The sequence below is a fragment of the Melitaea cinxia genome, chromosome 7 (assembly GCF_905220565.1).
Source record: "Melitaea cinxia chromosome 7, ilMelCinx1.1, whole genome shotgun sequence".
Lineage (NCBI taxonomy): Eukaryota > Metazoa > Arthropoda > Insecta > Lepidoptera > Nymphalidae > Melitaea > Melitaea cinxia.
Genome location: NC_059400.1, coordinates 3918105 through 3930855, shown reverse-complemented (window position 1 = coordinate 3930855; position 12751 = coordinate 3918105). Strand labels below are relative to the sequence as shown.

The following is a 12751-nucleotide window of genomic DNA, read 5'->3' as shown; positions in this document are numbered from 1 at the left end:
TATTCCGTTTTCTCTTATTAAAATACAGCCTATTAGATAGTAACGACGTAGCATTCTCTTAATTAAGGATTTTTTTTTAAATCGGTCCAGGGTTTGTAAGTTTAGTTAATACATTAAAAAAAATGAAATCGAATTTTTCCTCTTTACAATATTATAATAAATAAAGTTGATATAGGCTATGTATTAATCAAATAATTTTAATATCCAAGCAATATGCAAATCTATATTTGATTGACATAACATGGACTAAAATAAGTTTTTTATCAATGTAATGTAGTAAAAAAGATTCAAGTGTAGGTTCAAGAACCTCAATATCGAGTGTAACAAAGACGGTCAATGCAATATCGTTGTGCGAATGTCTTATATATTAGAATAGATACAATCAGTGGGAGTGGTTTCCAATAAATTAGTTTTTATTGTATTTCGTTTCGAACTAAACTTCTCACGCGATTAATTTATCAACTGTTACTGAATTTAATGATTTAGATTCGTTAGGAAATTTTTTATCTCTATATTATTTATAGCGGCTTATGTAAGAAAGAATGTGATTAAAACTTATAAACTATTAGACATCATAAAACACAGGATTTTTTATTGAAGATTATTTATTAAAAATATTTTGATATTGATGTAACTTATTATTTTATTCATGAGAAAAAATGCTTAAGGAAATAACATTTTTATTATTTAGGCTTTATGTAAAGTATTTGCCTTATAATGTGATCCTAACTGTATGTTAAAGATAATAATACATGTTTAATAATACATTTGTTGATCGACGACTTTCAATAACTATCTCATGATTCTCATGATCTGACACATATTGACACGCATTAAGATAATCGTTAGGTACAGTTTCTGAAATCTACCAAGTTGCTGCAAAATTTTCTTATTTTTTTTTTTTATATATAACGTATTTAGGTCGGCAAACAAGCGTACAGCTCACCTGGTGGTAAGCGATTACCGTAGCTTATAGATGCCAGTAACACCAGAAGCATCGCAAGCGCGTTGCTGACCCTGTCCTCAGTCCCTCCCAGGAGCTCTGGTCACCTTACTCACCAACAGGAACACAATATTGCTGGAAAACAGTATTATTTAGCTGTGGTCTTCTGTAAGATCGAGGTACTACCCCAGTCGGGCTGCTCCATATTTTGAGCAGGAAATTTCATGCTGTGCCCTACCTCAATTAAACTTTTCATTCCATATAGTACCATAAGCTTCTGTTTGTATCAGAACACTTAAAAATGGATGAATTAACTATGCTTTATACATTTTAAGCCATCAAATAATAAAAACTGTACAAATATACTTAAATTACTTAAAGTGTTCTAGTAAAAGATATCGATACCAACCCTATTGTCCTAAAGATCGTTTACGTAAGAAAACTTTTGTACCCTTGTTTAGCTCGACTAATGAAATAACTTTGTTTACTGTCCATTCGCTGTTCGACGGGCTTAGGTAAAGATGTCTATGTGATATTTCATTGTAAATAACATTGCAAATGTATATGTAAGACAGTGTTTTATTATTATGTATTTAATTTTTAATCGACTTCAAAAAAGGAGGAGGTTACATAATTCGACCGATATTATGTATGTCCGGGGATAACTTCGTCGTTTATGAACCGATTTTTATAATTCTTTTTTTTTTTGTTTAAAGGATATCTTTTTTCCATCCAATCATCAAAGGATATCGCAAGTATAGTAAGTACTATGTTAAGAAAACCAGGATCTGATGATGGAATCTCAGAGAAATCAAGGGAAACCCTCGAAATTCGTAGTGACAACTAGTGCGTTTGTTACAATACAATACAAATATACTTTATTGTACAACCAAAAACAATACAAATAACATAAAAGAAAAAGAAACAAGCGAGAAATAATAATAATATTAATAGAGATAATAATAATATTACTAGTCGATGTAATTGAAGTCGGTCTTTTTTCGTTTGCGGACAAACAAAATTATCGCGACTCAAGTACAATATTATCAATATATGTTTAATCTTTTTACGATGTTAACGTCTTAAAAGAATTTTCTGATTCTGAGAAGATGTACTTGTTTGAATAAGTACCTACTCTCATCTTGTTAATACAATGTAAAGGCGTATGCAATTTAGTGTTGTATAACTAAAAGCGTTTATAGAATTTTAAGTGCAGTGTTTGTGTATTTCCCCGTTTCTTTTATAAATAATTGATTCAACACGTGGCATTATAGAAGCGGTAGAGTTGATTAAGCAAGAGGATTGATCACAGAGGTGTGCATACGCAACTTGAATAACTAATGAGTAATTGTATATCCTATTCACATTATACTTAGACACATTGATATCTTCATATATTTTGAGAATATTAATGAAGGCTTAGTAACAAGGAGGATTTATATTTTATAAAAAGTATCACTGGCTAGTAGATCAAGCTGTGAGAAAATAATAAAAATCTGCTATTGTATAAAGCGAGCTGAATGCGAGATCATCTCCCTGATGAAACTAGGACGCATAGTGGATTTATAAACTGCGTAGAACCGTAAACAGCTTTATTGGTATAATGACGTTCAGCCCACTCACATTAACAAACACGACGAGCTAATTCAGCTTAATTTCACACAGGGAATTGTTTTGATATAAAACTAAACTATTGTTATTACGTTGTTGGATAGTTTATCTATGCAACCTTATTTTAAAAGATGATATAGACTAAAAACTTAAAAGAAGGCCAATTAAAATGAAATTGAAAAAAAAACTATTATCAAAATTATAAGGTCTAAGAAAATTTTGTAATGAATACTGAAGCTATTGAAATACATTTGAGTGTCCAAACTCTAACACAAAAATATATAATGTGTGCAACATTTTCTCTATTCTTTCTTTCTTATATCAATATCAATTATTTATCACAAATATGAGACAATGTGTGGTGATAGACAATCAACAATCTATATTATAGAGCAAGATAGACATATTAACCGCACTTATCCGATGTCACGTCAGCTAAAGTGCAATCCATTTTCACGTGGACGAACGTGACCGTACAATGAACCCAGTCCTTTCCGCTCCAGCGCAGTCATTCGTTACGCTCACATCCATTGTTCGCCATAGAAGTCTCGTTAACTTATATGCACATACACAAAAGGCTCATTAACTTATATAAAATCTCGTTAACTCACACATAAAGCTCTGTAAATTACGAGTAAATACACACAAATAAAAGTCATAAAGTTTTCTGTGTAAATTAAGCTATGTTGCGTATAAATTATGTTCGGATTGTATGAAATATAACTGACGTATTTGGAACGCTAATTGGGTAATCTTTTGTCTTTTACAAATATGTTCTTAAATTGAGGTTTATACATGTACAATGTTTACATCGTGTTTATATAAAACGGTATATAATCACGTTGGTATATTTTTGATGTGGATAAATAATGAATCTTATTTGGAATGTTATTATACATCACTCCGATTTTTAAAATTATTTTAACCAATAACAATATGTAAATTGACTTGTTGCTCGACCAGAATAAGAGACCATATTCAAATTGTCCTACTTTTTAAATGAAAATATTATTTTAACAAAAAATAACAAAAATATGTACAGACGGCCTGTTTTAATGAAGGTAAATATACATTGTACTTTTTTCGTGAAATAAAAATTACAAACGTTACATAAATTATAATATCACTCAAAATCAGTTTTCATTCCTGACATCGTTAGCACCATGTTTATTGGATATCGTTCAAATATTCATAGATTTCGGATAATTTTTATAGCCTTTTGCGGCGTTATAAAGTCGTTACCGCTACGTCGCAATTCGGAGACGGTTAAGGGCCATTTTGAAATTACAAAGGAAAATAAGGAATCATTTGTATTCAGTACAAAATGTTTCGTATAAAGGAAGTTCAGGAAACAGTCCAATTTATTACGTCATATATTGAGTGAATTGTCTCAACCCTTTCGTTTTTATTACTCAATGATTTTGATACGATTTAGTGACGTTAGTTTGATCGGATATCTTGATCCTTATTTGGAGTTAATATATATTGAAATGACTTTATTGTTATCATGTTCTCAGATAAATCGATAGAGCTTATAATAGATTATGAGGATAAAAAAAGGTTGAATCTCTTAAAACACCACCAATCAAACGAGATCAGTAACTTAGAGTAAGTAGTAAGTAGTGAGTCAGAGTTAGTAAGTAGTAGTCAGAGTAAGGAGTAAGAACTTTTACTTAATAATGTAAATATTTCTATATTAAACAATTTCTCGGTTTAATGGAAGCAATAATTTTACAATATATTAGTCTTGAAACGAATGTTAATCCTGTTTCTATTTATTCTGTAAAAATTATAGTCATTATCATTTTCGTATTGTTTTATATAATTTAAAAAAATGTAGGTCAAGTAAAACAATAGAAGCATTTGTAACAGTATTTCATTTAACTGTAAAAAGAGAACAATTGCTAAAATTTGTAGCAAAAAAAATGCTTCCTGATCGAATAGTCGAATACACTTATTTTCTTTGAAGCTAACCCAAGAAAAACAAACAATTGTATTTGGAACTAATATTTTACAAAGCGGATTTTGTCAATGGGCTACCATAGGCATTTTAAAATTGCGATTAAACAACTACTTTGTTTATTACTCAACTAATTAAACAACAACAATTGCACAATTTTTGTTATTACTTGTCTAATTAAAGTTACGTAATGACCCAGTCTCAATGTCTCGTTAATCCCTTATAAAAGTGTGTATTTCATTGTTTAAAGTTGATTATTAGAATATCAAATGTGTGTCATGTCAATCACAATCTGTATTTCTTCTGTATTTAGTATATACGATAGATATGTAATGGATTGTTACATAGGTATTTATTTCTGTGTTCTAATTTTAACCCGAAAAATATATTTTACAATAGAGATTTCGATGAAAAAACGTAGCTTTTAATTTCAATTTCTACTAATATATTCAATGCCTAATAATACTTATAAAAAGTATTACGCGGTAGTGTGTCGCCAAAAATTTATATTTAGAATAATGTTTCGCCCTTGTTACTATAACTACGTGTTTCTGTATTGAGCTTGTTGGCGCGTGTTTGTTATTGTCAGTCATCATCTTAACAAGGAGATTAGCGGCATTACTCAGTAAATAAGTGAGAACGCTCAAGCAGGAAGAGCCTGTGCAACTTGCAAGTTAAGGGTTAAACTACATCAAAATTTATGATAAGCCGCAAAAATTTACATAAAAAAGAAAATTGCAAGAAAAAAAATACGCTTTTTTAATGAGATATTAGTAAACAATATACACTGTGGCGTAATATTTAATAATATTCTTTATCTGATTTTGATGATCGCATAAAAAATAAGGTCAAACAAGCATACAGAACCTTCACAGCTGAATAAATTTAGAAAATGTAATAAAAACGGTCTTATATAAAAATAAATAGATTAAATCATAAACAAAACGAGCGGATGTAAACGGATGAGGTTCCTCGTTTTCCGGAACTTTTTTTTGTAAGGTAGTAATAATAACATTAAACTACAATTTTGTATTCTTTGACCTGCAAAGAGTATCAACCTTGTTCTTCGCAGGAAATTCACGTCATAAACTATTTGAAAATAGTCGCAAAGTGCAAACAGCAACACGTTTGTCACAACTTACATCTTCACGGCAAATGATTGATGCTGTAAGAATAATGGTCTGAAATAATTCATCTCATTCATCAGCACGTCAAAGAACGTCCAAAAGTTCCCAAAAAGCAAATAGGAATGTAGCCAAAGGCGTCACTTGTCAAAAATGACGCTTTTGCGAGCGTTTGAATTCGTTGCTTTCATTTTTTTCCTCTCATTAAGACCGGTAATGAGAGATTTTAAATAGATATTCAACAGCGTTTGATCTGAAGATAAAATTTTTATAGAAACTACCATCGTAAAATATTAAAAAAGTCTTTGTAAATGTTACTGAAATGTTGTTTCGCATAAATCTCTTCAAGAACTTAATTTAATTTATTACAAGGAAAATATTAATTTTACCTATTTTCAATTCCTAACATTTTTAAAAAAAAAATCATTTTTTTTTTACGATTGATGTCATTTTTTTTTAATTTTTTTTTTTTGTTATACCTGGTAGTAAGACTGTCAACGAAGAAGGTCGTAATGCAACTTAATTTGTTTTGCATAAGACAATATACCAAACAAGTTAATCAACGCAATAAACGCCACCGCCTTAACACAGCACAGGATACAGTCGTTCAACGCCTCCTCTGTCACTCAATTTGTGGGGGACGTACTATTTTTGAACCGTCTCGTACTAATGACAGCAAATTGCCCCTCAGCGACGAGAATAAACGGTATTCGAGTGTTGCTGATGCGTCTGTTGTAATAAAAGATTTTTTGTTGCAAACTTTTCTTTCGTAGGTACAATTTTTTATTATAACGGGTATTTTCATGTGCATACTTATTGTATGTTTTTTTTTTTTGTTTGCATTATTACAATGTATTTCAGTAAACGAGTTCGTATTTCATTCTGGTTTTGAATAGGTATTCCATTTTTATAAAATAATAGGTTAGTAGTTTTGAAACAAAAAATAAGATTTTTAAAAGAGGTTTTACTCAAGTTTAAATAAAATTATACACAGTATTGTGTTAAGATTTTATAAGTAAGATCTTAAAAGTCAAATTTTGTACACGTATATGAATCTACATAGAATATTTAATTATATAAATCATAGTCGTAAATCGAAACCATATAATCGATAGTAAAATACAGTTGACTTTGTTTACATAAGAACTACATTATTTATAAGTCTGACACTTAAAAACATCGGTAAATAAGTTGACATATATGAAGCATTATAATTACATTAGCAGCACGTTTTGACAACTTTTTTTTTCTTCATAAGAGAATGCTCGCCTCACATCATTTTACTTGTGTTAAAAACACACACATACAACTTTATCTCATGATCTCTATATTATATACCATAAGTTAGATTGAATCGTATTAAACCTATACAATAATTAAATATTGTAAGTCGAACTTGAAATTACGTAATTAAAAATACAATACTTTACCAGTTCCATATTTCTTCTTTTATAATTATTACTAATAAAAAAGTCTCATTTATTTTTCATCTGAACTATATTACCCAGTTTTTGTCACCCCGTGTCTATGATCGGCCCTGGTTTTCTAAAATAATTGGCATTGTAGTAATAGGTCCTAAGAACTGAATAGATAGGCATTTGTAGACATACAAACTGCTAAGTTTTATTTATATTATAGCTAAGAGGAAACTAAGGTCTCTAGTTTGAAATGAAACAACAAAAAATTGTTATAAGAAAGTATAAACAACAAAATCGTAATAGATAAACCACGTCGGTCAACATCAGTGCATCACGTCCTAGCATTACGCTGAAGCCACATATGTAAATAATCGCCTGTACAATAATAAAAATGCACAACGATTGAACCAAAGGCACGGGTAATTTAGAACCCGTGGAATTGACACGTGGCCCGTGGTTGGATTATTAAAAAAAAAAATAAACAACTAGATTATATTTTATATTATTATATTTATTTGTTTTGAAATATAAGAAAAAATCGGATAAAATTACAATTTTTTACGGAAGCAAATATTTGAAAGCCTTGATAAAATTGACAAAAGTGAATGACGGCTTGTTTCGATCGTCTGTCTGGGCTCAGTGAATCGGAAACAGAACGGTACTTCCAATGGAGCCACAATAATGTAGCTGGTCATTCACCACAGTACGTTTACATTACGACGAAACGATATTTATTTTGTAAAACGTTGATTGCTTAATATTTTATTAAATATGATTATCTATCACTTGTTTACATTGACTCCTTACAAATATTAACAAATCGAATGTAACAACTATTTATAGATAAGCACTATATGCTTAAAGAATAGAGACATAAGTTCTTATGACTATTTAACGGGCAAAGAACAATTAAAAATACAAACAAAATATGTTCTCTTTTTTATGGTGGTTAGTATAAAGAACATCGTGATTGCAATAACTAGCTTAAGTGACAATACCAAACGAAAATATTACGATAATATAAGTAATATTTTATGATAAAGAAAGAAAATTACAATTGATATTGATTAATAGTGTCTTAGTACAGCGTTAAGAGACCGAATGTGCATCAATGTTAATAATTTTGAAATTTAACATAGAATATAAAAATTCTTAAAGTGTCAAATAGGTTATATAGGCTGTTAGTATTAAGCAAACGTGTTTACACGCTACATGTATATACATAAAATAAATGTCGTTGTCACTATTATCGATTAGATAAAATGTAAACGCGCTTTTACGCCCAGTGTTTGAAGGACAATAAAATATAAGAGCATAATTCCGAGACTGACCAAAATAAACGAAAGGTCATAAATTTTGATTATCCAATTCCATTTCTGATAGAATAAATACTCGAGCACTTATAAAGACGATTGAAGTACATTTTATAGAAAATATAAAAAAGATAGATATAGATAAAAATTAATTGCTACATGTGTTCCTAAGCGTAAATCTCGAGAACGGCTCGACTAAAAGGACTATTCTTTTAAGTTCACTATTACATTGTAGAAGGTTCTTAATTTAAATTTCGTAAAAGATTATAACTTCACGATTAGATTAAAACTTCACGCGTTTTACAGTTCGCAATACAGGACAACGCCTATCGAGTTAGCTAGTATAAAATATAACTATTACATAATAACACCACACTCTATAGTGAAACTGAATTACAAGTATGTTGTGTTTGGAATTGCTTTGTTCGGTTAAATCCAATTATATAACCACAATTGAATAAAGAGGGAGTAGACAAAATTATTCTGAAGTTGTTAGATTCATTACTTAACGAGTCAAAATGTTTGAAAGGGACATAAACATGTCATACCTTAAATGATGAGTATTTCACACATCATTTTGATACGTTGACAAATAAGAATTTCTCCTCATCAATTTAAAGTAGAACTTCTGACAATTGAATACTATTTTGTTTTATTAATAAGTAGTACATTTTGAAATATATTTACAAAGTAATTAGAAAATTCCATTTTTTTTTAACATACACTTAGTCTAGTATGGGGTCCCTAAGGGAGCAACTTAATACCTGTGTTTTAGGTGATAGCCTACTAATGTACAAATTTATCAAATATTAAATTATTTTACTTTAGTTATAAGTTTGTTAACATCTATCTGTATACTGTCTGTAATTTTGTAATAAGTTAGTATCTATATATTAATACATGAAGCAAAACTGTTACGAAAATTGTGCAAATGGAGGAGTATGAAATATCGCACACCTATCGTTTATTTAGACAAGTAGTTTAGAATGCTAATATTTTTTAATTATGCATTAAAATATATTAAATTAATAAAAAAAAAACATTATACACACTATCATTTAATTGTCACACGCACGCATATATACTCTTTTGTTTATTATTATATAAATACTAGCTGATCCGGCGAACTTCGTATCGCCTAACAGTCGATTCTTTAATTTTATTAAATTTTTTTTAGAACTTTTCTCTCCGTAAGAACCATCCTCGTACTTCAAGGAATATTTTTAAAAAAGAATTAGCGAAATCGGTCCAACCGTTCTCGAGTTTTGCGCTTAGCAACACATTCAGCGACTCATTTTTTTAAACGGTTTTATTTAGCTCACCCCGTTTGTTTTATTTTTTTTTATTTATTATTTATTCTTGGGTCAAATTTAGTAATTCAAATTTCACCCTCTTCCTGTCAACCGATTAATCTGAAATTTTGTATACACTTTGGATTTTGGTGACAATACAATTATGTTTATTTATTATCATTATAAATTCAAGATGGCCGCCGCTACAACAAACAACTACAAATGGCGGATAATTTATGTTTTATTAATCCCATCAATATGGGTAACAAATGAAAGGGCTCAACAAGCAAAATACAATATACTATAAAAAATTGAAATCCAAGATGGCGGCCGCTACAAAATGGCGGATAACGTAGGTTTTATCAATCCCATCAATATGGGTATCAAATGAAAGGGCTCAACAAGCAGAATACAATATACTATAAAAAATTGAAATACAAGGTGGCGGCCGCTACAAAATGGCGGATAACGTAGGTTTTATCGATCCCATCAATATGGGTATCAAATGAAAGTGCTCAACCAGTATAATCAATGTACTATATAAAATTAAAATCCAAGATGGCGGCCTCTACAAAATGGCGGATAACTTAGGTTTTATCAATCCCATCAACATGGGTATCAAATGAAAGGTCTCAACAAGTAGAATACAATTTACTATGCAAAATTGAAATCTAAGCTGGCCGCCGCTACCAAATGTCTGATAACAATTTTTTATCAATCCCACCAATATGGGTATCAAATAAAAGGGCTTGACAAGAAGAGTACAGTGCACTATACAACCTCAATATTTAAGATGGGCCTTGCAATAATGAAGCACTAAATGAATTAAACAGAATGCGAAATAAAAACTAAAAACTAGAAAATAAAAATAGGTAAAAAAACTTTTTAAGTTAAACGGTTTTATGTTAAACATACATTGCAATGTTTAAGATAAATGTACTAAAAACCAAAAAATAATAAAATAGATACAGTCGTGGGAATTATAAACATATGCATAGACTAGACTAAAATAAAACCGTGGGGCACGTCAATTGTCTACAAATTATCGACTTAATGTGCGATAGAAGAATCGTTTAATTCGTCGTTAAAATAGGCAGTTGGCCCGCAGACGGTGAGGAAATTACTTACTATTTTCTTGCTCATGGAAATTCCAATAGTTATACACTCCATGTAAATAAAAGAGATGTTTCAACTAGTTTATCGTTGGACATTCACACTGCTGGCTGGCGAGGAATCGTTTCACTGCTCGTAGTTTGTCTTTAATCGACAAAACATATGATAAAAGTACTACTCGCTCACCACTATGAAACCCTAAAACTCGCTTATAATCGAGCTTGCTAGCTTGTTTCCACATTCTAGCCCTACTTATCACACGTCCATCTTTGTCGGTTGAACAACTGCCTAATTATAGTGTAACATTACAAAACAAACATTTTAATCAACGATTGTAGACAATTGACGTGCCCCACGGTTTTATTTTAGTCTAGTCTATGCATATGTTTATAATTCCCACGACTGTATCTATTTTATTATTTTTTGGTTTTTAGTACATTTATCTTAAACATTGCAATGTATGTTTAACATAAAACCGTTTAACTTAAAAAGTTTTTTTACCTATTTTTATTATATTATAGATAGTCTTTGACAACAGAACCGTAATAATATTTAAACTTAAAATTTTAATTATTTATGATCGAATTTTGACCACTGGGCGACCACTAATTTTGTATAAATCATGTAACAGTAACGAACTTTCTAGAACTATTAACAATGTAACTAAAGTTTCTAATTGACAAGAATCGCTCCAAGCAATTCAATACTTGTTACGAAGTTCCAACGCATGATTAAAGCTTAAGTTGTTTAGGCTTAAACTTTTAACAATTGTGACCTTATTGATCTGGGAAAGATACGCAAGCTGTGTTAACGCAAATAAATAATTTGAAAAGTTCATTATTCCCAAAAATGTGTGAGTTTAGTGGCGTTATACTTCATGAAATACACAACTAAAATGTAATTATTTATTCACCTAACATTTTTTTAAAGTAACTAATGATAATCTAAATTGCAATTAGATAGTAGCTTCACATGTAAACATTAATTGATTTATGAAAAATAATTTTAATATTATCGTTTTCAAGTTAATAAATAATTAACAAATAAACGACTCACTCTTATTGACTCCTGTGTATTCAGAAACATACACAAGAGCTAGAATATGATAAGCATAGATTCACACTAAGATATTGTCAAATCAACGCAACGCGTCGTCAAATAAATTGTTGATATTTGATGCAAATGCACTAATTGCCTTATCAAATAAAACCTACTTGCTAATTTTCATACTTAAAATTATTTCATAAAAGTTAACCCATGTACACATATTTCAAGTACTTTGCTTCATCACTCGTCAGCTATCATTGGAGTTTAAAACGGAAGTAGCATTGTACTGCGTGACTTCCTATAGTACTATTGTACTGAATTCATGCAACGTATGCCTACAGACTGTTACATTGTCACAAAGTCCATTCATTTTGTTCACAAGATATTCAGAACTTAAGCTGTAATTTATCTTGAACATAATACCTGTAATAATCTGTGATACTAGATTTAGTGAATTTAAATTCACTTTAGCAGATTTAAATGAGGGTTGGTACTAAATTTTTAAATTGACTGAGGTAGGTCACAGCAGGAAATATCCTGCTCATATCTGGAGCAGCCTGACTGGGAGTTCCTTGATCTGACAGAAGATCACTCTATTCACTAATAAAGTAGAATATAAATCTGAAAAAAATATATACGTTTCAATACAAAATGTTGATGTTCGTATATGTTGATGTCGGTATCAACATTGGAGCTACTGGAGTAAAACTTCTTTAGCTCCATCTAACTTATATCTCCCTCTCAACTTCCGTTCGCCTTGCCCTATCATACTTTTCGTAACGATCTCGTCACGCATTCACGAGCTTACTCCCCATGCCAAGCTTGCGTAAGAAGGTGTATGAGTACCAGACAGATTAATGTGGACAAACCCACGTGGATCATCAAGTAATTTTGCAATTATAAAAATAATTCTTAATAACGTAAAATATA

General features: G+C 30.2%; 1 protein-coding gene across 1 annotated transcript in view; it reads left to right on the top strand.

Moving 5' to 3' along the window:
• Positions 1-6150: 6150 nt before the first annotated feature.
• LOC123655104 overlaps positions 6151-12751 on the top strand; it is a 29810-nt gene continuing 23209 nt past the window's right edge. The window contains exon 1 of the mRNA XM_045590941.1: positions 6151-6344. Coding sequence (XP_045446897.1) covers positions 6151-6344 — 194 coding nt within the window. The remainder of the gene's footprint in view (positions 6345-12751) is intronic.